The 27,494-nt window shown below is 40.7% G+C and overlaps 1 protein-coding gene across 2 annotated transcripts in view; it reads right to left on the minus strand.

The window, feature by feature from the left end:
• Positions 1-31: 31 nt before the first annotated feature.
• LOC131985382 (exostosin-1c) overlaps positions 32-27,494 on the minus strand; it is an 89,310-nt gene continuing 61,847 nt past the window's right edge. For both annotated transcript variants that reach the window (XM_059350452.1, XM_059350451.1), the window contains exons 3-12: positions 17,259-17,352; positions 13,618-13,725; positions 10,136-10,255; positions 7,228-7,360; positions 5,958-6,076; positions 5,777-5,872; positions 5,250-5,336; positions 4,974-5,134; positions 905-1,076; positions 32-793 (exon numbers count right to left, since the gene is read on the minus strand). In XM_059350452.1, the coding sequence (XP_059206435.1) occupies positions 608-793; positions 905-1,076; positions 4,974-5,134; positions 5,250-5,336; positions 5,777-5,872; positions 5,958-6,076; positions 7,228-7,360; positions 10,136-10,255; positions 13,618-13,725; positions 17,259-17,352 (1,276 nt within the window). In that variant the 3' untranslated portion in view covers positions 32-607. The remainder of the gene's footprint in view (positions 794-904; positions 1,077-4,973; positions 5,135-5,249; positions 5,337-5,776; positions 5,873-5,957; positions 6,077-7,227; positions 7,361-10,135; positions 10,256-13,617; positions 13,726-17,258; positions 17,353-27,494) is intronic.

Genomic DNA, 27,494 nt, shown 5'->3' on the forward strand with positions numbered 1-27,494 from the left:
CCAAAACCAAAAACTTAACTTCATGCCAGAATTTGCATTTATAAATCGTTTTATTGGTTTAACAGTTAGCATTTTGATGTGAAATGATCTGTTTCCATGGCAACAGTCCCTGCACAGTAACGCTGAGACACACATTGACAGCTGGAGTGCATGGCACCAATACCAGTCCCTTCTGGCAGGAGATAGCCATTTTCTTCTCATTGTCACAGCAATCGCACTGACATCTCAAGTGATCCTTTTTTTTGTCGTCCAACAGAGATTGTCCTTTCTCAGTGGGAGGCCCAATCACATGGCCTCTTTCAAGGCCCCTTAATTTTCCTCCTTTGTCCTTACGGGACTCCTGGAGGTGGGAGAATCAATCAAAGCTCCTGTCAAACTTTAATAGGCCCCTTTCGCTTCATATTTATATGTATATAGTCCAGAACAGTCCACCAGGGTCTGCCTGATGATTGTATTTTGTCCATGTCACAAATGGACCACACTGCCACTTTGTCCACATCCCGCACAGTCTAGAGTATCCGAACTTGACTGTCCACCTCTGATTGGTCCATTCGTCTGTCCAAAAGGCCACTAGACCAGGCTTCCCAGGCTTTTCTGTCCATCGTTTTCACGCTCTCTCCAGGTCTTTGTACTTCTTGCGCAGGACAGACACTTGATCTTTGAAGAGCACGGGGTCCAGGCGAAACTGAGAGTGGACCAGAGGCATGTAGCCAAACCAGTTGGCGAAGGTGTTGACACACTCCTGCCGCTGGTTGAAGTGCTCCGGGTTGGCCCAGGGGACACTCTTTGTACCCTGAGAGGTAGAACAAGACACTTGTCATCCGGCACTGAGCTGACATTTAAGTCAAAAGCATCCACAGACTGAAGCATCAAACAGGTGAGAGAAAGACAAATGGCCACCTACCTGGGGACTCGGCAACTCCTTGTACTGCTTCCTTTGAGCCACTTTGATTGGCGGCAAGTGGGTTACAGCAGAGACCAGGAAGTTCATCAGGATGTCCTCACAGTTGGACGTGCGATCCACCAGAGTCCGCAGAGACTGAGGCAGGTAGTGGGAGAACAGGTAGTGGTAGTACCTGCGGGGAGGGGGGAAGGTGTTATACAGGCGAGGGATGCCACAGTGAGGAAATTATTTGAACAACACAGATTTAACTAAATTACACAGAACGTTTTACAAGAAAAAAGATGTGTCAGTGACGCTCAATATCTGCAGAGGGCTTACTTTGATCTTTAACGTTAGATCTTTAAATCTTCCCCTTACTTTGAACAAAACGAATGCTTAGAAGGTTGCTCGTCATTATTTTTTAATTAAAAACAACACCAAATCCACCACCAGTGTCTTATAAGTCTTATAACTCACCTTACTCTCGTTTCATGATACTTGAAATCTGACTCATGCTACTCTGTGCTGCAACTTGGCTTCTGTACGGAGCGGACTCTTTCATTTCATAGTTACAGCTTCCGGTATGGAAGAGTTTTATTTGATGAACATGAATGGTATATGTGAAAATTAATTAAACAGTAGTAATCTATCAAACAAAAAGTTATTGTCCCCTGTGTTGAATAGGGTTGACATCATTGAGATATTGGTGCATATCGGTGTACTGGTGTATTGGTATACGCCAATACTGATATATTACCATTATAGTATCTCTGACAGGGTAATACCAGTAAAACAGGTTACAGAACTTACAGTCATGGAAAAAAATATGAGACAACTAAAGGGACATTTGTTTGGACAAATATATTTGTCCAAACAAATGTACCTTTAGTTGTACCAGGCATTAAAATGAACAAGAAACTGAAGAAAACAATGGTCTAGTAATTTTTTCCCTGACTGCACATTGTAGTCACCAAACACTTCCAGTAGCTATAATAGATATTGGAAGAAAACAAGAGACTACACAAGTGAAAACTAAAAGGTTTAGCTAACTTATAAACTAATAAGTAATACAAAATGTTCTGTTCTCGAACAACTGTTTGTTATGCAGAACAGACTTTTCTGTTGATTTTGCCGCTGCAGACTTTCACCCTATTTAGTTCACTTTTCTGTTTGACAACAAGAGAAGAATACCAACTGACAGAAGAAAAAAAAATCTAAGTACTGAATCAATAAAAGGTCTGCCATGACATCAAAGACGTGTCAACATAACACTTAACCAGCTTTTGCAAACAGAAAAGATGCTGCTGGCTTTTCTTATGATGATATCTTTTTATCAAAAACATAACATTGTTTTATTAAACTCCATATTTTCTACTTCCTTACTACTGAACACAGTGTTCCTGGGGTTGTCAGGTCTAAAATCAGTAAACAATCTCAGTTTTTTTTCACATATGGATAGGAAAATGTGCTGTGGAAAATGCAGTATTTGAAAAAAGCGTTTAATTTATCACCTATTATACATTGTTCTTTTGTTCGTCTTGCAGGAATATTTTGTCACATCTTCCTTCAGTGTGCAAAGCCTGATGTTCTCACTATAATTAGCCTCTAACCATGATGTTAGCCTCCTATATTTGCACCCCACAGTACAATAAATCCCTTTAGACAAGCACATCAACACCTGAAATAAAAATGTATCACACAGACTATAAAGCACTCTCTTAAATCTAATTTATCACAGGTGGAGGCCAGCCAACCAGCACCTGTAAAGCACCAGGCAAGACGGTGTGATGTATGTTGATGATATGTATCTGGGACAACTTAACCATTTCCCTGCCAGTGGGATCTGATATTTATAGTGCACAACAAACTCACCCCCTGTGGTGCAATGCATATATTCTCCATTCTTCAGTTTTAAGTGGAGTGCTTTCTATTGAGCTGGTAATTTTGCATTGTGTTAGACGCACCTGTCTTCTTTTAAATATGTTAAATTGGGCTAAGGAACTAAAATTAACCACATATAACTTTCTGTAAGTTGTTGCAATTAAATCTAGGACTTTGCTGCTTTTTCCGGTTTGATTTTGTCATATATAATGTTTTTTTTTTTTGCAGAGCAGCCCTGTTGTGAAAAAGCCATTTGGTGCCAACACAATATAGCAAGTAATTGGATTATTTGCACATAAAAGACTAAATCAAAGGTTCTCACTGAGCAAGGCAGGTTTTAGCTGACTAACTGACGACTCATTGTCATTTCTCGGTTTAAGCGGTGAAACAGACATTTGAGGTAATGCAGATGGGCTTTGCAAATATCAGTGTGTCTAACCTATGAGCTGAGAGGATTCACATTAGACTGACCACAGTGTGTTTTCATACAGTAGAAACTGCTGATATAAACGACCACTGTGTAGGAAGAAGGCTTCCACAGCTGTTAAAGTACCCTGCCTGTGGAGTAATTACATTCATATTGTATAAGAGCTCACACTCCTCTGACATTGCACATATCAACTTCAAGCTTTTCGAATTAATCAAACAGCTCAAAGTAATCCCTGAGTAATTCACCTTCTCCTCTTTTTCTCTGGCTCAAAGACATAATTATCCTCGATGCTATTTATTTCTTTTTGATTGGACCTTTTTGAGTTTCACATTGAGTTTTATGTCATTATGCTTTCTGCTGCTGCTGCAAAGTTTGTCCCGTGTTTTTAGTTGTTGATCTCTGAAAGGCACTCTCGTTGGAACTTAGTTGCATATTCAATGTGGAGTCTAAATGTAGGTGTGTGAATCTACATTTAGAGCAATAAAACGCATTTTCTGTTTTTTTTTAGCAGAAGTAGTGATATTGCTGTGGGGATTACATTGGTCAATCCACCACTTTGGTCCAGAGTGAAACATCTCAACACCTATTCGATGGATTTTTCCCCTGGCTTTTAATCGAGCGCCACCATGGTAAATGGTAAATGGACTATACTTACACTTTTCTAGTCTAGGGCTACCCTAAATGGTGCCACCTGCCACCATCTTGAATTCATTCACACATCGATGAACACAGCATCAGGAGCAACATGGGGTTCAGTATCTTGCCCAAAGATAAATGTAGGGGATCAATGAGGTTGATGTCACCATGAGGTTGAAATATCTTGTCAACTAATGGATGGCTTGCAGTGAAAAATGGTACATTTACATTACCCAGGAGACCTTGTGGTGAACTCTTGACTTTTACTTTAACACATCGGTACCTGCAACGCATGTTTTGAAATAAAATAAAAACAGTGGCAAGAGAAAGTATCTGAACCCTTTGAAATTTTCTGCATTAATTTGTCATAAAATGTCATCTGATCTGCACCTAAGTTCCAATGGTTCACATACCTTTCTTGCCACTGTATACAAGTTGTCATGAACACTGCTATGCTCATCTGATGGGGATCATAAAATAGCTATGCCCCATATCATATTTAATTAACGTGGTTTTAAAATGACGGTTCTGTTTCATTTTTTAAATGCCTGTGGCCTCGACTTCTCTCTCCTTGTGTCATTCAAGGTGACAGACTTAAGGCTAATTCATACTCCGCAAGAACAGAGAAATTTGTTTGTTTTCTCAAGTTGGCAAGAACAAGAACAAAGTTAGTTCTGGCCAGGACATTTCATACTTCATGAGAAACTCAAGTGCAGAACTCCTGGGAGGTCATCATAGGGCCCTACCACTGCAGCACACGTCAAATTGAAATTCAAATTTCTGACCAATCACACAATAGTTGTCGGACACCACACAAGAAAAAAGTTCTGCCCAGATGATGTGTCAAGAACAGAGAAGTTTGGGGTTACAAAAACAGAATTACGTCATTCTGTTCTTGCAACCCTGTTCTTGTGGAGTATGTATTAGCCCTAAGACATGAACAGAAGAGGCAAGGAAAGTAATCGAGGATGTGAGAACAGAAGAAAATGGGAAAAGGTGTGTTTGTTCTTAAGTACAGCCTCACAGAGAGACATTTAGTCTTGTTTACACTTGTTTTAAGATGATGATGAAAACATAAAAATGGGAAAATATTAAGAAAAAACAGCTATTTTCTGTTTTGTTTGCCACAGTGTGCTGGTGTACCTGTGGTAGAAGGCAGCTCCAGTCAGGACGATGGAGTAGTCGTTGGTCCATTTAGAGGTGTAGCCCCAGGCACGCTTCAGGGGATCCCAGAAATGGCTCCTGGGAGGGTAGCCCACGATCCGTTCAGGGAAGCTCCGCCACACCAAGAAGGCAAAGTTCACCTGCGAGCACACACATGGAACACTTATATAGGGTCGGGACTTTTTCCAGGAATATTGATCTTTTTTTATATGTGTGCAGTTCTGCTGTGTTCATGACTAACAGGTGCACACACACCTCACTGGTCAGCAGGACGGTATCCTCGTCCAGACTCAGCACTGCTTCTGTCTCTATGGCAACATGAGGTAGGAACCGACTGGTGGTCTGAGAGAGAAAACACAGGAGTGAGTCGTAGTTCTGGTACTGTCGGCTATTTGCAGTCTGGAGAGATTATGAGAATGAGTGAGAGATGATCATGTTGCAGTAAATCATGTTGAGTGACTGAGATGAGTGAATCAGTATAGATTTACCTTGGGAGTTAAAAAAAGAAGAAGAAGACAGACAGTGAGAGGTAGATGGAGAAGAATGGTTGAGGATGAGTGACATTTATGAAACCAAATGCCACACGGATCGCTGGACATGTCAGATGTACATGGATAGGAAGAAAGACGGAGAAAAGTAGACATCAAGGAGGAGGAGTGGAGTAACAGAGATGGAGAATGAAAGAAAGAGATACATAACCAGACTGAGGAGCTGACAGTTTGTCATGCTGTCACTCAGGCGTCAGAGCGAGATCAGTGTGAGTGAGTAGCTTTGGTGCTCACCTTCCTCCTGCCGTCTGTCACAGTGAGGGGGACGGGCATGGGAGGCCACTTGCCCCGACTGGGTGGCGGCTTCTCGCTGTTCCAGAGAATGATGATCTGGAGCGGGAGAGTGAAGGAATATTACAAAACACATACAGAGACGGATGCATCACTTGTGGCCACATTAGATTTAATTCTTTACCTGGGAGCAGTATTTTGACTTGGAGACCACCTGGAGCAGCTTCATGATTGGCTGAGACTGGGAGACCAACGGGGAAACAGCATGGATGACAGCAGTGAACTCTTGACCTGGAGTGACCCCTGAACAAGGCCGAGGAAAAATAATATCACGGTAAGAGAATGTGTGGCCTTTTTGAATATTTGATGTGAGGTGCTGTTCAACAAAAGAAACATACAGGTGCATCTCAATACATTAGAATATGATGGAAAAGTAAATTTCCAGTACTTCAAGTCAAATAGCCCCAACCAAGTATTGAGTCATATAGATGGACATACTTTTCAGAGGCCAACATTTCCATATTAAACATACTTTTTTGCACTTTTTAAATTGTTCTTTTGTAATATTCAAAAGTTTTTAGACACTGAATTTTATGTCTTCATTTAATGTAAGCAATAATCATTATAATTGGAAGAAATAAAATAAATAAAGACATGAAATGTTTCATTCTGTGTATACAATGTGTTATTTCTACTTTTTGAATTAAATTACTGACATAAATGAACTTTTCTATGGTATTCTAATTTATTGAGATGGACCTGTATAAAAGAGTTTCTGTAATAGTTCATCAAGGATCATCAGAACAATTTTGTGTACATTTTTCAAATTTATGGAGTCTCCTTCTGGTGGTATCAATGAAAACATACTGCTGACAGCAAAATATAGACTGGAGTAGGGCAAAAAAATTCAGAATTCAGATTATTTTGGTCAATATTGTGGTCCCGATTATCTAAGATGATTACCCATTAATTTAGGAAACATCACAAATTTATTGAACTTTAAAAAAAAGTTTTGGTTTAAACTTTAAATAAAATGTTCATTGTCTTTTCTTAATTGTTAAACAAAATGCAGCAGTGAAATCATTGATTTGTCTTGATTATCTTGTTTTTATAATCATTGAAAGTCAATTCAATCGTAATCGAAAAAATAACAACCCTAGGCTGCACCCAATTTCTCCACAATTGTCCCAAAAAAAAGTAAAAAATGTACATATAATGACTTTGATTGAATAGAAATAAACTTCATTTGTAATGTATATTTTAGCTTTTTCAAGAAATGAAAACCACTACAGATAAGTACTTCTGTAAATATTTGATTATGATTTGCTGCTTGAGGGTTGATTGCTAATCTCTGCCTCCACAGCTGTGACATAATAGTCTCATCAATATCCAACAGACATTGCAATCAAGATCTGCATGTTGTGCAGACTCATTTAAATTTAGAGTGTGTTTACCTAATCCCAGGTAGTAGAAAGGGAAGTGTGCGAGGTGAGTGGAGTACTCTGGCAAGACCAGCAGACCTCCTGGCAGGGAGTTCCACATGTACTTGTTCCTCGATATGTGAGAAAACACGCGGTCCTTAATAATCTTTGGAGGAGAAGGAAAAAAAAGGGACACAGTTGCAATGTGAGAAGCAGAGAGAACATGTTGGCTTTGCGTTGTTGAGTGGCTGTTGTGCTCATCTAGTATAAGCCTGCACCACATTCATTTTTTCCCCTCTAAGCCGGTGGATGAGACTCTCGGAGCTTAATGTAAACTCCGCTGCAATTTGAGACCTGACACACTTGTGTTTGCATATTACACTAACTTGAATAATGTACTTCCCGGTTTTCCCCAACAGGAGGTGTCCACACGGCAACACCGGCATCTGCTCTGAAGCCCTCCGCCTCACTGACCTCAGGCTGACTGCACAGCTGTCTCCCATGGGGAGAGGTTCCCCCTCTACATGCTGTATGTATATAAGCAGCTTATCACCAACCTCCAGAACCTCTCCTTTATTATCTCTAGCATAAATCCCCAGCAGCAAATACACTAGGGGCTGCCAGACTTCCCTTTATAAACATCAGAGTGCAAAGCCTACCACTAACTGTGTGATTTCTTTGGATTTCAGAGGGGTTAAATCTGTTGTTTCCCCACATAATGCATGTGCTGAAATCGACACAGGCAGTGTGTGCAAAAGCTGCTCATATGAGTGGGTTGTTATTTCTTTTCATGCTTCTTCTCACCCTTGGGCTAACCTTCAAATGACATTCTCTTAGCTGCGCAACTACCTTTGAAGTTTATTTCTTCTCAGCTTGTTCAAAGACAGAAGGGTGAAACAAAAGACGGACAGAGAAAGGTACATCTATGAGCAAGGCTGGAAGCTAGAACTGTGAAGATCAGCCATGCAGCTCTCCCTTTCTTCTATATAGTGAAATGACTCTTTGAAAGATGACATTTTTTTGACCTGCAGCGGAGGAAAAAAAAAACATTTATCACTCACTGATCACAGTAAACAGTGAGGCAGAAACTGGCAGGTTGGGACTGACAGTTGCAGCTTAATGATATATTATTTCTATACATTAGGGGATTTCTTCTCATGCAGATCGGAAGTGCACTGCTTTGAAAATGTTCCCCAGACACACAGAACAACACAGAGCTGAGGTAGTAAAAGAGTAGACATGTAGAGCACGGGCCAAGGTCCAACCCCATAATCATAATGATAGAAGGGTGGTTTGATTCAAATGTGAAAAGGACTTTGTGAAAGAGGACTGATGATAGCACAGAGGCAGTAAACCACACAGAGGTAGCAACTGAAACCTGTGTTTACAGCACTGGCTTCTTTTTGTAGATGTTTTCACTGGATGCTGCTGCACATTCCTTAAAACACAATTGTATGGTAGCAGAAACGCTGAGTATTCAAAGTTTTAAAACATTTCAATTAGGTTTCTAGTCGACAATCAGCAGCCAGGAGCCACATGATCCAAAAATATTTGTACTGGGAGATGGGCAGAAGTTCTAGATCTGATGATACAATCAAAGTTGTGCTGATTTATGATTACTTTGGTGAATTTCTTACCAATATTAAACTGTCTTGACACCCTCTATGTAACTCCACAAAAGAGGAATGTTTTCAAGCAGTTATCAGAAAGGACAAAATGAAAAATATGTCTCTAGAATGAGCTATGTGAACTTATTTTCCCTTTAGCAAAATAACTTAAGATATTGCTAACTAAAACCTTCCTCCAATTTTGAGTGTTCCAACATGTTTTCCCCCACTAAAGTTGGCACCGTTTATATTGCTTAATAAAGCAATAATTACACGTTTTTATAGGCTATTTGGAGTTTTTTGTTAGCAAGTGAAACCAGATACAACAAGAGTTTCAATCTCATTTTAAAGTAGCTCAAACAGTCGTCTTAGTAATAATATTTTGGATTTTATTTAGATGTAACTGCCAGCAATGGTGGCAAAGCAGCTATTTTGCCCGAGGTTTGTTGACTGTTTTCCAGTTCCATTCACTAAATGGGAGATATCGTAGCTGTCTGAATTCCTGATATCTCGAATATTGAACTACACGGTCGCCCATAAACTTGGATTTTTTTTTCAGACCCAATCCTCTGTTGACTGTGATTTCATTTTCATTGAGATATTTTTGGAAGAGATTGATTAATAAAGTTTTCAGAAGATATACACTTTATCGGTCAATAATGAATGACATTATACAACAAACACAAGCTCTTTTAGGTCTGGCTCCTAGCTATTTAACAAAATTATTAACGCCATACGAACCGACCCGCGTCCTTAGACCCTCGGGAGGAATTGTTTATAGCCTAATGGGATCATTCTCTATGTAATTAACTGCTCTCTGTCAAAGCACTTTGTAAACTGCTGTTTTTAAAAGGTGTATGAATAAAGTTATTATTAAAGTTATTATTACTGTCACAATCATTTCATGGAAAGAGCTAAAAATGACTTTATTCCAACTTTATGGGTGGCCGTTTACAATTAGGATGCAGCCAATTTGGTTGTTCATATGTGTTTTGAGTAAATTGTGTGAACTTGTTGCCCTTTCAGCAACAGAATGATCTAACTGACAGCTTGTTTTTGCGAACTTACAGCAGGTTTGTCAGCTCAGCACGCTCCCTCCCCCCATTAAATAAATCATTTTAAAATTAAATAATGTACAATCCTCAGAAAAAGAAATGCCAGGGGTAAGAAATAGCACAGTACAGAAAAAAGGCCATGTTCCCTGCTTGAGGTCGGCTCACCAGCTACAGTGGTATCAACAAGCTTCTAGAGCGCCATTTTTCACAAAAACCTTCCCTCACAAAGGCCAGATTTTCAATGGCGCTTTTATTCTTCATGAGTGTGTTAAGGCTGACCTCCAGTGTGGTGAGCACTATCTTGTCCACGGAGGAGAAGTAGGCTTCCCACAGCATCTGTGTCCTCTGTCTGAGGGCCAGGACTCTCTCGTTCCCTACTGCTCTCACTGTAGATGGCACCTGAAGACAAAAGATGAGAAGAGTAAAACATCCACACATGAAGAAGAATTACAGAGAAAAATAACCACAAAGAGTTGCTAAGCAAGCCGGCTCTCTTAAAATAGACTAGAAAAAAGAAGGAAATAGCATTTAAGTGATCAAAACTGTGTAAACTGAATCGAGTGGTTTGCTTAATCTGGCCCCCTTAAAAAACACTTCTGACACAGAGCTGATTTGGGGTGTCTTGTTCAGATAATTGGACCTTAATTAGTGAGGACCACATTCTGGGGTTTCAAGTGAATCACCAAAATTGATTTAATCACTTAGAGAGTTAAGCTCAGCGGCTCAATCAAAGTGGAAGAAAGCCATATTGAACTGAGAAAAGTGGGAGCGTTTGACTCCTCTAAACCCTTTTGTCTTCACACAGCGAACACATTTTCTAATGAGCGCCGGTTTAAGAAACAGAGAGGCCTCTAAATCTCTTTTTCTGTCTTATTTTCTTTTAATTCTTGTCTTTCCACCTCTTTATATACTCCCTCATTCCGCATTTCACTTTTTTTTTTTTACCTTGCTCCCCCTTTCTCTTTCCCACCTCCTTTCTTCCCCCTGAAGAACATCTGAAGGACGGCTTCACTATTCAGTTTGAAGTGTCTGCCCTCCTCTGCAGAAACCTCACCCTCCTTAACCCCAGATCATAGGCAGCGTGAATATTTGTGTGCATATTATATAGTTTTGCAGGTATGCAGAAATGCCACTGATGAGGTCAGCTCCTTCAGTCCAACGCTGCCCTAATTTGAAAATGTCTCTCCTGCTCTGAGCTCTCGGGGGCTTGTTCCTGTTCATTAGCTGAATGCCAATTCATGTCCTCTATTGGCCGAGATCAATGCAGAGGAGACATGATGTACTTTGTGTGAGAGAGATAAAGGTTGTAGCTGAGGGTGAGAGCCGGCTTTGCTTTCTCATTGTGTTTATTTGTGTGGATGTGTTTCTCTGTGTGAGGAGAGACACGTACAGAGGATGAGTGAGCCAACGCTTTTGAACTGAAGCTGGATTAAGCTCTCAATGGGTGTTTAATCTCAAAAAGGCCCCAACCTGTAACCACACCGTTTGATTCAGGTAATAAAGAGCCTAAGAGATGATGCAACACCTGGGCTAGCGGCTGTTACAATAGCTTCCGCTACTCAATGTTATCTTTCATTCAGCATTTCTTTCTTTCATCAGTCTCTTAGAAAAAAATGTTTTTTCCTGTGTTTTTTTTCCATATTCTGTGCCAAAAAAATAGCTTTGAGAAACTGCAAAGATTTAATAAAGTTAAAAATATATGTTTTGTGAGCACACATCCATTTCACTTTGGCTCTTTATATACCGATTTTTTGTCGCGCTACATGATGGATGTTTCCCAGAGACTGCAAGATAAAGACTGAGGTAAAGTGGAAAATATTCACCTTGACTGTGTCTGAAATTCTTTACTAACTATTTAGTACGCTAAGATGGTATGTGAGATTTTCTATGAGGTCCAAAACCTTAGTATGAAAACAATAGGATGTGAATTATTTAATTCATATATTCATATTATTGAAGTATGCAAACATGGAACCTATGCTGCCATAAATATACTACAATGCAATGCAGTAACAGATAAAGGCAGACTGTGACGACAATTATTTAACGTCAATAACGATTCAATTTAAGTCTTTGCTTGGCGAATATAAAAACATCATGCTATGCAATAATTCACATTTTGGGTTTGTAGCGCACAACTTTCTGTAAAAAAAAACTATAAGAAGTCACATAATTATTTATTTATTTATTTATTTTAAATCCCCAAATGCAATTTGGGCTGTTAAAATTGGATATAAAAAAATAAAATTTAAATTTAAAAGAGCTTCTAATCACAGTTGACCAGTGGTGGAAAGTAACTAAGTGTATTTACTCAAGTATTGTATTTAAATACACGTTTATGGTACTTTACTTGAGTATATCCACATATGTTACTTAATACTTCTACTCCACTACATTTTGAGGCAAATATTTTACTTTTTACTCCATGACATTTAGCTTACTTTTCAGGTCGAGATTTAAGATAAAAACACGATCATTTAAAGTAAATTAAACCTCATAACAGTAAATTCAGTAGTTTAAATGAGCCCGACCTTGTGAAAATTAAAATGTTGCTTACACAAATGCATAAATACTAATAATCTAATAATATATTTAGAATATATTATACAATCTGAGTGTGGCCATTCTGCACAATGATTACTTTTACTTTTGATACTTTAAGTACATTTTGAGGCTGATTCTTTTGCACTTTTGATTAAGTAAGTTTTGAATGTAGGACTTTTATTTGTAGTGGAGTAATTTAACAGTGTGGTATTAGTTCTTTTACTTAAGTAAGGGATCTGAATACTTCTTCCAACGCTGCTATTGACTAAAGTGGCAATGACTCATTCCTTTGCTTGGACTTTGGCATTTAAACTTGGACTGATTTGATAAAACTATGTCAGGAGAAAGGTCAACTCTCCATTTCTCTGACATTAAATACACTTTGACAGCATCCCATCACTGATGCTAAGGTGTTTGGTAGTGCAGACCAGCGAACAGACCAATTTTTGACTTATTTAGTACTTGAACACAAAGTTGGGACTTGGGACTTGTTTGACTTGACCTGAAACATGAATTTACAACTTCATAGTCTTGCAGCACATGAGACTCAAGCGATGTCTACACAGGCTGCATAGTGAAAGCAGAACCTCGCAGCATCGCAGCTTCAGTCTACACAGGATGCATTCAAGGACTCTGTTGAGTGTAGGTCACCTGAGTTTGTGCAGCGCTCAGAGGCATATTACTGTAGTCACACTTGTAAAAACTGAGAAAATAGGTGAAGGATGAACAGATGATAGGTGAAGTGTAAAAACATGCTCCAGATCACTCTTTAACATGTGTAAAGTGAGTGAAACTTCACCTATTATGCAGCCTGTGTAGGCAGCCATCATTGCATTGGTTAAAAATAGAAGCGTATTGGTTCTGTTGGACACGCATGAGGCGAAATACTGAAAAAACAAGGCTGGAAGATGATTATTTATTGATTATTTAAATCCACTCTAATTACTCTCCTGCATGGTCAGCAACTCATTTGCATTTTCTGTCAATGTCTTTGTATTACTAGAAGCATCTTGTAAGGTTTTCTCAGCAGAAGATGACCTTAGTGACTGTGATGTAAAACCTGCTCAAAGCTTTATACAGAAATATTGAGCCATGCCCAACGACAACCTGCTGTTTCTTTGTTTGTCTGCATGGTTGGAATGCAGTTTGCACCAACACCTGCAGTGCTTCACAATGTCTGTGTTGTGTGCACCTGTGCATGAGGGTCTGTGTGTTACCTGTAGTAGTAATCTCTCATCTCCCTCGATGACCGCCTGGTTCCACTGTATGACATCAGAGAACGGCAGCTCCCACCCGTTACTCAGCAGCACTGGGATACATGCCGCCTGGACACACACACACACACACACACACACATAAAAATTTAAAGTCCTCAGAGACAGTGACACATGACAAACCAAGTGAGCACACAGTAAAATGCCATATATATCACTTTAATTGTGATCAGCTGCAGTTTGACTCCCTTGCTGCCAGCTCCTCTTTGGCTGTAAACAACATGACACGACACGCTACAGCTGCATGAATATAACACAGCCTGTATGAGTTCAGTCCCAGCTGCTTGGCACTGCGATCTCCCAGACTGAGCAGACAATATGATCAATACCCTTGTGTGTGAATGTATGTGCAACTGAGTGTGTGTGTGTGTTGTGGGAGCCCTATAGGGTGGCTGGAATGAGTAATAACTCCTATTTCTTCTTTCCCAGGAAGCCCTTGGAGGTTGGTGAAAGACCGTCACTCATACACGCGCTAACACAGATGTGGCTGACAGGACTGACTCTTTGTGTACTAATTAGGTACAACCACAGAGGGGACGTATGCAATGAGGGAGGTAAACGGATGGGGAAAAGAGAGGGATGAGGGGATGGGAGGAGAATAAGAAAGAAGCCGGTGCAGGATCGTGGAGGCATCATGCTTTATTAAAGTCGATTTTTGATGTTGCCTTATCCCCTCGTTCGCTGACAGGTTTTTGATGTTGTTCCACTTTTTTTTTTTTTGCTTTCCAAGCCCTCCTTTGGTCTCCCCCTTCTCGTCTCTCTCTGTACTCCTTTTTCCATTTCTCTCCACTGCACTATCATCCCATCCTGCTCTCTTCCTCTTTCTACCCACTGTGGTCTGGCGTGTTGATAGGTCTGGGTGTTATTTTTTCTTCTCTTCGCTTTTTTTCTAATTAAACCACCAGAGAACAGCAGCAGCAGCAGCCGAAATTGGTGGAGATCAAACGCTCTCTCTGGCCCACCGGGGGCTTCCATGCTCCTGCATTTCATCCGAGAATAAACCTGCTGAAGGACACCCGAACAAATACAAGTGCTTGTATGTGTGTGTATGTGTCGGTATGAGCCGCGGGTTACAACGAGGTCACACGAAGACTCCCAGAGTGATAATCCAAGGCCTCTAAATTTGAAATGCAGCCCGAGGCTCGCCCTAGTCTCCTCCCTGAGAGATGAGGCGCTCGGTGGGTGAGTTTCAAACATCTCAAGCACTCCCTGCCTGGAGGTAGGGTAATATGAAAGTCTGTGTGCATGCATAGTTGTTTTTTGGTTTGTTTGCATTGGGAGACAGAGAAGGCGGAGGGTTTAAGTAAATGTGTATGCACGAATGTGAGACTGTGTGTATATTGGAAAGCTGGCAGCACGTTTCCTACCACACTGGTACTGGTAATTGCCAGTTCTTTTGTGGGCTTGGCTGGCACCGACATAAAAAAAAAAAAAACACAACTGAAAAGTGCCTCGAATGGAAAACAGAGAGGAAAAGACTAAGAGAGGGAAAGAGAGGACAAAGAAAGAAGACAGGAGGGGAAAGGGACCATGACTGCTGCCTGCTGCCAAGCCAAGTGGGTTGTGTGTGTGGATTTGTCCATTCAGCAGACATCAGCGGTGGGGCAGGCTGCCACTCCTATGGATGCTTCCGGACTATTCATGCACACACACACACACACACACACACACACCCAAGAGAGCAGTGTGGCCAGGGAACATTGTAGCAGCCAGAGAGTTCAGTGTTCGGCAAATCTAAAAACAGCCACTACTGCTTCCTGCACTGGTGTGAGACTGTCGACTTGGGTGGCAAAGAGAGAACTACAACAGGCGGGCTGGTTTAAACTGTCTCTCACTCCACTGCCTTTACAGTTTCTTCATTGTTTGTGCGCTTGCACATTTCCCTGATGGACTTAAATGAACAATTCCAGTGTTTGTGTAGGTGTGTGCGTGTGCATTAATGGCCCCATTTTAGTTTAAAAGGCCCAGCAAATAGCAAATAAAGCCTTTATGGTTAGATCTGCACTCAACACAACACAATGGTCTGGGGAAAACACTTGCAGATGTGACCATTAAGGTGTCAATAACCAAAAGACTACATAAACCACAGCTCTGGAATATAAACATTCTGCATCCTGTGCACTTCCTTGTTGACTGAACTGTATATGAGCTGGATCTCGTTGGAGCAGAGCTGTTTCCTGGAAGAATGTAATTTGGTCAGGCTAACGGTGTTATCCAGAGGGAAAGGCTGCAGTTAATGTTGTTTTGATGATTGCTGTGTTGGCATGTAGTATGTGGAGATTTCAACTGTTTGTTTATATGTGCCTCAGAGTAACCGGAGAGACCTGAAGTGCTTAGGTAGGAGAACAACACAGTTTTATAAAGACAATATATAAGCATGACTTGTCAGTATTATGTTACTTTATTTGATACAGTGTAAGTGAAAGATTTATTCTCGTTAACATACACAGTATTACATAATATCATGTTTGTGTGTAGAGTATGTTGGAAAATGGGCTGGTTAGAGATGAAATAAACATATTCTCTCACCTTTTGGACATGCCGGGACGTCCAATACACTTGGTTAACATTGTGAAATCACACCAAACTACTTGGTTAAGGTTAGGAAGAGATGGTAGGTTTAAGAACCCAATTTGGTAGAGTGGTCACCCATGGATTGGAACGTGCATGGTTCGATCCCTGACCATGGCAGCTTACATGTTGACGTATCCTTGGGCAAGATACTGAACCCCAAATTACTATTGAAGCTGCCTTCATTGGTGTAGGATTGTTCCTGATGGTTGCAGGTGGCACCATGTAGGTCAGCCTTGACCACCTGTATGGATGGGTGAATGACCACTGTTTGTAGTGTTAAAGCACTTCGTGTGGTCACTAAGAGTAGAAAAGCGCTAGTCCTGTGTTTGTTTGACCCACCCACCCACCGGGACCTCCACCCCTCTTTGGGGTTTCAACTGGTGGAGCTCTTTGTTTACCTGCCGGCAAAATGTCCAACGGATGACAAACACACTAAGTTATACATAACTTTGCTGCTACTTCTTAAATTTACACTGTGACTTCCAATTATTTTTAAATGTTCATCTACTGTGCACTTTATTTATTGTCTACTTTAGTGTTAGGATAGGTTTGTCTCTATTTGTTGTGCTGGTGCACTTTACTTTACTGTTTACTTTAAGTGTAAGAAATGTGTTGTCTTGTCTTCACTGTGGGATTTTACAAACATAATTTAGATTCCTTTGTATGTCTGCTACATGTGAAGAAATGACAATAAAGCTGACAGCATGAAGCATGAAGTGGCATGTTTCTGAATGTATTGTCCGTGCTGCAGTGACACAGTCAGTTGAAAATCTGAAATGTTTCATTTAAAGTGTTGCCACCATCACTGTGTTAGCAGAGTTCATTTGAACATATTTACACTGACAGTGGAAGTGGAGATGTTTGGATTGATTATTGTCCTGTCACTCACAGTAAGAAGCTCCTCAAGGCCTTAAACACTGAGGACTGCAGGTATACAACAAGATCATAAGGCTAACCGCTCATCAATAATGACTGATGGTGGATATCACATTTAAAAAACATATATTTACCTGTAGGGACTCGAGGAAGCGAAAGGAGCCGAGGCGTCGACCTCGAGGCACCAAACAGAAGGTGGAGTTGTGGAGGAGCTCCTGGTAATCAAACCTAGAAGAAGAGAGGAATACATTAATCTTTATGTTTTATTTCATTTTATGTTGGCGGCGGTGTTAACATCAAAGCAACAACAATAAATAAGTGAATCAAGTGAATACTGAACAAAATAATGCAAGACTTAATGGAATACAGCAAATTGATGCATACAGATACACAGAATTTCAAAGGCTGAGATGAAAGATTGATTGTGTTACAATTTTGATTCTGAAGAAGGAAATAATTTTTATCGATGTTCTTCTAACATGATATGGTATTTTATTCAAAACTTGAGAACATGAGCCATATTTGCGATTACATTTTTATTTAGGCATGGTGTTAAAGATTAAGATGATTTTTCAGGCTCTGTTGAAGAGCTTAAGAACTGGTTCAATATGATATACAGTCATGGAAAAAATATTATTATTTTAATGCCTGGTACAACTAAAAGTATATTTGTTTGGACAAATATAATGATAACAACAAAAATAGCTTTACATTTTATTTAAGAGCTGCTATCTAGCCATTTTTCATGGTTTTATATATATATATATATATATATATATATATATATATATATATATATATATATATATATATATAGTAAAGTATACCTGCATGAAAATATCACATGTGGCATTGAATAGAAGAATTTTTGCAGTGATTTGGTGATTTAAAACTATAGAAATGTTTTTTTTTTTATGGATCTGGGTACAAAAAGGGATCAAATGAAGGTCTGATTCTTCCGATACTGAAAGTCAAACCCATAACTTCTGAAATGTCTAAATAGTGGCAAACAAATCCAATTCGTAGCCTGCCAGTGTGGCGGCACACGACTCTTTTGATATATGATGTTTAACAGCTGTCACACATAAAATAAACCAGGGCTTTTGTGGCTTTCCATTTCTGATATTTAGTCATAATGGTTTCGATTATGTGCAGTAATAAATCTCCCAAGTTTTTCTTCCCTCCTGCGCTGACATGCTGGCACCACTACAGATAGCTACTGTATGTTGGAAAGTATATCCATCACTGAGCTCATAAGTAAATATGCCCTAATCTCTGTTCTCTATTGATTTGTGTTGTAGACAAGAAGGTTTGAACTGGTGCCACTACTCCCACTGACTGCTGCCGTACGTCACCGGAGTGAGCCCCGCCACTTCATACTCATATTTCATACTGCTATGAAAAAAAACAGCCAAATGGAAACCTCAGCATCAATGCTTGCCTTCATACCCTGAGTGGAACAGCAACGGTCAGCCGGTGTAACGGTCTCATGGTAAAGAACTGCAGAGTGGAGTAAACAGATGGGGAAACAAACAGGCTCTTATGGATTCACTCTGCTCCTCCTCATCTCATTTCTCCACTACACCCCTCCTTCATTTAGATCCTGCTCCTATGCCGCTCTCTCCTCCTCCTCAGCCCTCCCCTCCCCTCGCTCCTGCATCCAGCTCTCTGCTTGTTTATTTGCAGAAGGAATGTCAGAGTAAAATATGCCTGCCATTAATCTTCTCACTCGCTTAGTCATTTATTTAACCCTCCGTGAGTGACGAGACGCAGGTCTCTCTTTGCTCCCTGGATGAGAAAACTGGAGATTTCACTGCTGATGTTGGCATCAATTAACACTGCTACACTCAGTCCTGGACATCAAGATCTGAATGGATGTCACTGTGTGAGTGCATATTGAATATGAATGTGTCAAAACACAGCAAACGGACACACGCGTACATACACAAACACGTTTTAGTTTACTGAAAGGCAGTCTTGTTTGGTTCTCTACACTTCCTGCTCTGATATTGCTCCACCTGTTGATAGAGCTTTGCTATCACCACTGCTGTACATATACACGTGTGCGTGGGCGTGTGATGGATCTGTGTGCATCTGCAGCAGTATAAATCTGCAGCGTGGAGCGCCGATGTACATTTGAAATGCATCTCTGAGCCAAAATATCAGTCACGACGGTTAAAAAGGATTTGCACAATGTATTTCTGAGGGATTTTGTGTCCAAATCTTGCTCTCAGCTTGGGATTTAGGTAAACACATTCATTTAGCCATGCATGAGTAAATGAATTTGTAGATTGCATCTGTAAGGATGTTCAACTCCTCTGTGTATTCCTGTTTTTGGGCCAAGGGAGTAAATAAATGTGTAAACGAGGGTGTGTGTGTTGCATTCAAAAGTAAATATATTTACTTCTACTAGAGTAAATATATGATGTTTGGGCTTGCTGCTGTGAGAATACATTAATATTTTCCTGTGTGTGTGTGCAACAGCTTGGTGTGTGTGTTTGCATGTAAAGCATCTAATGCGAGACAGTGGGACCTTTTCTATTTTGCAAATGCAGTGCGACTGAGCTGGTTAGTCTGACCCACTTCTCTCTCTGTTCCTGCTGTTTGCGTGTGTTTGTGCATTGCCGTTTATGTGAGTTTGGCGATGCACAACCAGGAGTCAGCTTGTGCATGAAGTAGTGTGTGCACAAGCTCCTCTGTCTCGCCGGCCAGTCGGCTGGCTGCTGTTCTTTAATGAGGGAACGTACTTAAATGCAGGGAACGAGTAAATCATTTAACAGCACTTTGTTTCCAACAACAAAAGAACAGGCCTGCTGTGTGTCTCTCCTTCACCCTCTCTGTCTCACTGTCTTTTCTTTCTTGCCTTTGAAGATGCATGTGCTTGTTACTGTCATGTCATAGATTCCATAAGAAAAAACATGTTGAAGTGTACATTTGTGTATGCATATGTGTATGCCCTGGATTATTACACTTTCAATTCCTTTGTGTGTATGCGGGCAATGCAACATTTTTGCATGTCCTTATTCTGTTGCTTTTATATCATGGCACACTAAATATTTTCGAGTTAAGAAGCAATTCTGGTGACATTATCTTTGGCTCTGTGAGCTAATTTGGGTGAACCGACCCTTTAAATGCCTCTGAGGCTTATCATACACACTGGAAAAATTGGAGCATTTGCATGTGCATTAGGGAATAACTGAGTCAGCGTGTCTGTGATTGGGGGGTTGGCTAGTAGGTGAACCCAGCTAAATAACAATGACTCACTGTGTATTCATGTGTGTGTGATTGCATGCGTGTCATTTCATATCGTGCGTAGCGAGGAATGTAGCGCACAAGACTCCCTGCATGTTAATGTGGGAAACCATGCATACAGCATATGTATTGTAGTGTACATGCATGGTCCTGCTCTTACAGTATATTAAAATGAGGTTTAAATTAATGCTGTTTGCACTGGATGGCAGTTTGCATGATTGTTATCTGGAAGCGCTCGCTGTGAAAGTGCTTAGATCTGCTGTGTGTGGATTACATTAGAAAACAGATATAGTAGTAGATTACTGTTGTGTCAAAGTGCATATTTGAATAGATTCAGTGGACTTATGTTATCAACATGCAACTAGGAATGCAATATCCTGAATTCTGTGCAACCAATGATTATTTTAAATGCGGGGGAAAACCACATACAGAACATTAATATAGCAGAAACAAATATTTCCTGAGCAGAAAAAAAAGTGTGTTGTAATCCAAGCTTCTCTTTTTTTGCTGTGGTAGCATGTGCATATTAGTGCATATGAATCCCCTTTAAACCCTTTAAAACTGTTAGGCCTCCTTGTGTTCATGTTCCATTGGTGAATTAACTGCCGCCCCTCTGCACTTCAGATGACCCTTGCCGTGTATGCAAGAAAACAGCGCTCATATGGAAGTCACCTACTGCTCATCAACTACCTGGCTTCCGCAACAAATCCATCCTGGCACCGTGGGTTAGGAACCATGCTGCTAGTGTTAACTCCCAATAACACTGTTAGCTTTTTCCACCCTGTATCCATTAGACACATTTCCATTAGGTACGTTTCCCTCTAGTGACCCGCTATTGGTGTGGCTTGGGAGAGAAGATCCGCCCAACTTCACCAGTTAGCGGCTCAGGTTGCGGCTCAGAAAGTACCTGCCTTGCGTAGGTATTTTCTGACTCGTCGATGCTGATTGGATACGGTTGAGGCGGGATATGACGTGAGTAGAACTCGACACAACCACAACATTAGCAGAGCAGACTGAGACAAGAGAATCGAGAACAAGAAACTACAGAAGAGAAGACTTCCATGTTGATGTCTTGACTGTTTGGACTTGCTGCGTCGGTCTGTTGTCAGCGTTGCGTCACTGACGTCACTGTCAAAATTGTTGCTGAACAATCACGTAAGTGTTGCAGAACTATTTATGTCACATTTGAACTCCGTTGGTTAGCTAAAACAGTACCTATATGGGAACAGAGGCCGAGGGGAACTAACTAGTGGGCGTAGCCAAAACACTCAGCTGCTTTCCAAAAAGCACTCAGTGGAAACACGGCCACTGTTAGCACTGTGGGGGCTGTTACTTGTAGTGCCGCTAATAACACTGTCTTGACGTACAGTGGCAGCATTATCCCCATGATGAGTGTAAACTGACCCCAGTACCACTGTTAGCTCTGTCAGCACTGTTAGCATCACTGATAGCGATGCCTCACCCAAAGAGGTAGTATTGTGATATCAGCCAGTGGGTATGAGTTGACGCATATTAACAAAGTTAGCTCTGTTGTCTGCTGCTATTTTGGCTTAGCCACCTTCATGTTTGCTTGTGACATCCTGGCCCAGACTCTGAATGTCAATCAAACTCTGGTAAAAACAGTATGAAGGCAATCTCTACTCAGAATGATTTACATCCTGAATGTCTTGTACAGCACCTGTACAGTGCTGTGGTTGGAGCCAGGTTGGACACACTGGAGGTGGTGGTGGAGAGATGCACTGTCAAGATGTTCGAGGCCATCTTGAAATACCCAGATCATCCGCTACACAAAACCTTTATGGACCAAAAAAACAGCAGTGGACGGCTCCTCTCTCTCCGTTGCAAGACGGAGAGATTCAAAAGATCCTTCACTCCTACAGCCATCAGACTGTTTCATTCTTCCAGATATTCTACCAGACTAACTGAATTTCCCCTCGGGGATAAATAAAGTAATTTCGATTTTGATTTGATTTGATTGATTTAACTATCGATTAATCAGCAGATCTGTAGAAAACAATAAAAATCACAATTAATCACAATCACAATTTCCAAGGGACCAAAGTGTCATCTTTAAATTGGTTGGCTTTATTCAGTACTCTCAAATTCAAATCACTACATGTGAAGCTGATGTTATCAATAAAGAGGTTGCTCTCAGTGATGAGACTCAGCAGTTCCCCTCAGCTCTATGGAGTATACAACTTTAACTTCGCTCTAATCGCTCTCATCTGCTTTGTACCCAGACACAGCAGGCATCTGTTTTCAGGGAAAAAGCTCTAAAACCCAATGTACACTATCTGTTCAGCAACAAACACGACTCCTGATGAATGCTAATGTTGCTTTGTGTCTGCTACATGTGTAAATAAGCAACTGCTTGTTGACAAATTCACCATATCAACTATGCTTCTGTTGCATTAGCAGCTTGTTTGGCTTAAAAAAAAAACAGTTGATGCAGGCTTAAGAAGATGAAACCAGCATGTATCTGGCATCTCTGCTTAGTAAAAGAGTTAGATGATTAATTGATGATCAACCAGCTACTCCATGTATGATGGTGTACTTAATCTTTAGACACAAGGTGTTGTCTCAATACATTTTCATCTCATTTATATCCTCCTGATTGCACACAGAGTGTTTGTGTTTTCTTTCTTTTTATTCTTGCTCTCTGTGTGTATCTATGTGCACACACTACTTCCTCCCACCTATTTCCAATCCCCTGGTCCCCCAGGAGGACAGATATAGTTAAATATTAAACATCCAATATGGGGCCAATCTATGCAGGAGGATAAGAGAAATTGATTGTGTAGTCGGGACACACACACACACACAAGCAGATTTGACTGTGATGTCTTCATATTGCCATCCTTTCTCGTATTTGTGTCTCCGATAGCTGTGGTCTCTTACAGAGACATAAATAGAGACACAGGGTACACACACCCGGTGTCTCCCACACACACACACACACACACACACACGCTGCACAGCAGGCTCTCTCTCTTCATGTCAAGGCATCGGGCTCAGTGTGATACCACTATCATCAAAGCTGTGTTTACTAAGATGGCACCATTCGGAGTTTCCGACTGCTTATATGTGTGTGTGCGTTTTGTATTCTCCGATAAGCAAATCTGCTTCTCCTCGACCCTATCATCTCCCGAGCCCTTCCTCTCACATCAGCTTCAACCCCCCCCCCCCCCCCCCCCCCCCCCCACACACACACACACACACACACACACACACACACTTGTACCTCTGTTACACTGCTTCTCACCCTCCATTTGGTCTTGATGTGAGATTCTTTTTTATTTCAACTACAAACTCAGCTGCTCTTCACTCTCTCCTCCCTCTTGTGTCCACTCATTCCTCATGTATACTAAACACCGACCATTCAATGGATATTGACTTAGTGAAAGTGGAGAGGTGAGGGATGGAGGGGAGGGTGGATGCTCCCTGACTGACAGCAGCTTCTGGTCAGTATATCTCCGCTCTGCTTCCTGTAAAGGTCAGGTGTCAATAGAGTGTGTGTGCGCTCCAGTGTGTGCATGTGTGTGCGCCTGTGTTCGTGAACACGCGAGTGTGTGGTTGACCAAGGTTATGGATTAGCCGCCACATTGCTAACAGGCCACTGTCAATACTTTTCATTCTCATGTACACCTCATCGAGCACAGCAAGGCCTGAATGACAGAAACGACCGTCTCCGTAATGTCAGCACACACACACACACACACACACACACACACACACACACACACACACACACACACACACACACAAACACACACACACACACATCCATACTCTGGTAATCATGCAGAAAGCAATAAGCTTCACAGATAACCATCACTGACACTGTACAATGAAATTAAATTGTGCTGTGTATCAAGTACTGGACAATGATACTGTTTCAATTTTAGCTTTGAAAAATCACAAATTAAAGATGACATGGAAAAAGACAACAAGGGATAGAAAAAGAAGAAGGCTGATATCTTATAAATTTGCATTTTAACGTCCCCAGTTTGATGTCCTTCATCCTCTCTCTTCTGACATTTCCCGTCATCCCTCTACTGGACACTTTTAGACTTTTAGACTTAGACAGACTTTATTGTCATTCAGTTATACATAAAAATATGCACATTGAACAAAATTCCATTGCACTGGCTCACAGTGATTGTACTCTGGAATGTCAGATAATTATATAATATAATTTTGAATAAAGCCCAACAGTTCTTTAAAAAAGCTGAATATTACGGCAGCTATTAGAATTCTTTTAAGAAGCTTCTATTATTGTGAGCATTTATTTTCACTCAACTTTGCCAGAAAGTCACTAGTTTCTATATGAAGAGGCTCACAACAAGGTTTGTAGATTATATTGATTAATCGGGTCATGAATTCTGGATAGAGACATTGCTGTTGAGGTTCTTTTTTAATTCAAGAGAAGGCAGACATCTACACCACTCTGGTGGCTTCAGCTCTCACCAAAATGATCTGGATTGATAACTATCACTTCAGGTAAGAGGAAAAATATGCATTTTTAATTTTGGGGTGAACTGTCCCTTTAAATTTTCATTTTTCAACTATAGATGGATAGATGGATAGATGGATAGACAGACAGACAGACAGACAGACAGATAGATAGATAGATCCGTTTATCTATTTACCCTGAGCAAAATTGAAGCACCATTCAATAATACATTGAACATACATACACTATACATATATTAAAATTTGAACTTAACCTGTAAATAATTAACCAATGAATTTAAAATAAAATTTTGGCAAAAAAATATTGTGCATTTGTATTGTGTTCGTGATTCCTGTTGACATACCTAACACACTCTCTGAATATAAAAAAATGTATTATTATTGTTTCGTGATATGCTTTTTAAATATGTAAATGATTTTAATCAAGACTGAAATTAAAAGGGAAACGTGATCCTTATGCTAACTGCTTCGTGCAATACTGACGATAAGTTCTGGAACATATGTGCTACTTAACTGGCATTCCTTTTTAATTTTTATCTCACTGTTATTTGGCTGATGCTATCATCCCAGCAGCTTGCAACGAGCTAGTAATATGACAGTGTATGATATGAGGCCACATTATGCACATAATGTGGTTTCTCCTCAGCTATAAAGGAGTAATAGGGAGAAAGGGGACAGGAAAATGATGAAGACACAGAGAGAGATAAATATGTATGTAGCCAGCTGCTGCAGCCTCTGGGACTCAGGAGGGAGGGTTGGGGGAGAGAAAGTCACAAAACTACAGCTCTGTCTGCAGGCAATGGGTCGGACGCTGGGCTTCAACCTACACTAAACATGCCATCAGACAGACGCAGTAGCAGAGGGAACATATTATTGCTGCGTTTTATTGTCACAAAAGCATTACTTGCACTGAGAATGAGACAAAATCTGTATGCCAAATTGTAAAGATTACAAGGCATGGTAAGGGGAAAGAAATATGCAGAAATTTAAAATAAAAAAAGAGAGAGACGGAGTGAAAGGCAGGAGCTCAAACAGACAGTTCAGGTTTCAGTATGCAGAGGAATGAGCTCCCCCAGTATCCGCTTACATTAAATAGAGAGAGAGAGATACCAAAAGAGGGAGGGAGTGTAAATGATGTCTCGGTGATGTCACATGGAAGCAATAGTAGCAATAATCTTCACTTTTTCTCCTCGAAATCATCCCTTCTGTCTTCATTTCACTAATCTCTGCGTCAGGAAAGAAAACGGACTGGCGTTTGCATGCATGTGTGTGTGAGGAGAAAGGGAAGGTGTGTCCAGATGCTAAATCCTACCCTGCAGCTGCTCTACCCTTATAACTGTCTCTCTCACACACACAGTTATGTCCCAGCCTCATCGACTGTCCTAATAGCAGATGGACAGATAAGCCATCTCCTTTAATCACTCCATCTTATTCATCTTTCTTCTGTCACTCTATTTCCCATTTTTCAGCACCTTGATGGCGATCCCGTGTGGCAATCACAAAAGCTAACAGTCTTTCACAAATGAAGAAATTACATCTAAAGAGGAAGCAGAATACTGTAATTGCACACACAAAAAATTAAAAGTTATCTTCAAAGAATCAAAAATGGATCGAGCTGCAGCAGCGGGTATTTGCAGGCGCCAGCGTGAAATTACACACATCTTGAATTGAGTCCCAGTGCACCTAAACTGGTAAATTTATATTTAGAAGGAAACAAGGAGCTAGACCCGGCAAAGATTCAAAAGAAGAAGCCAAGTAATAAGAGTAACTGCAGCAAGACTTTTCTGTTGCAGACCATCCTCATGCAAAGGTTCATAAACTTTTGAAACATTTTTCATGCATTATCATACTTTCAACATGAGGCCTCAGTGCAGTGCAGAACCTGTTTAGGCAACAAATTTACTTGCTTAGGTTTAGAAAAAGAGTTTGCAGGAGCACTGAAAAACACGAGGCAGAGTGAGAGAGTTCCCGTCCGTGTCCGGCATGATGACGTTTAATGTCCCGGACAACCACTGTAGTCTCATTAGGCCACTTGTTAACAACCATCTTTTTAATGACACATAAAATGGTAAAAGCGCTTTTCTAGTCGCTTTGCGACCACTCAAAGCGCTTTACACTACAGACTGCGCTCATTCACCCTTTCACACACACATTCATACTGGTGGCAGAGGCTACCCTAAACGGTCCCACCTGCCACCATTGGGAATTCATTCACACACCGATGAACGCAGCATCGGGAGCAATTTGGGGATCTTGCTCAAGGATACTTCGACATGTAGGCTGCGACAGTCAGGGATTGAACCACCAACTCTTCGTTTGGGAGGCAACCCACTCTACCAACTGAGCCACAGCCGTGGAATACTCATGTATTCTATGTCATACATCAAAATGCAAACATCCCTCTTGTGTTAGGGTCGGCACCAACACATTTTAGGTTTTAAATGCATAAAAGTAGTTTTGATTCTGGGTGAACTGACCCTTTAAATTTGGTGATGATATGCTAACTTATTTCCGGGTTTAAAGACTCATTCCTGTGGCGCCCTATAGATACGACCCATAGAACTCAAGAGCTTGCAACTGAACTTTCTTGGGTTCTTCACAGAGTTAATTGGACACAATACAGATTGTATGTCTCAAGTCCCTTC

This window comes from Centropristis striata, chromosome 14 (genome assembly GCF_030273125.1).
Source record: "Centropristis striata isolate RG_2023a ecotype Rhode Island chromosome 14, C.striata_1.0, whole genome shotgun sequence".
In the NCBI taxonomy this organism is placed as follows: Eukaryota; Metazoa; Chordata; class Actinopteri; order Perciformes; family Serranidae; genus Centropristis; species Centropristis striata.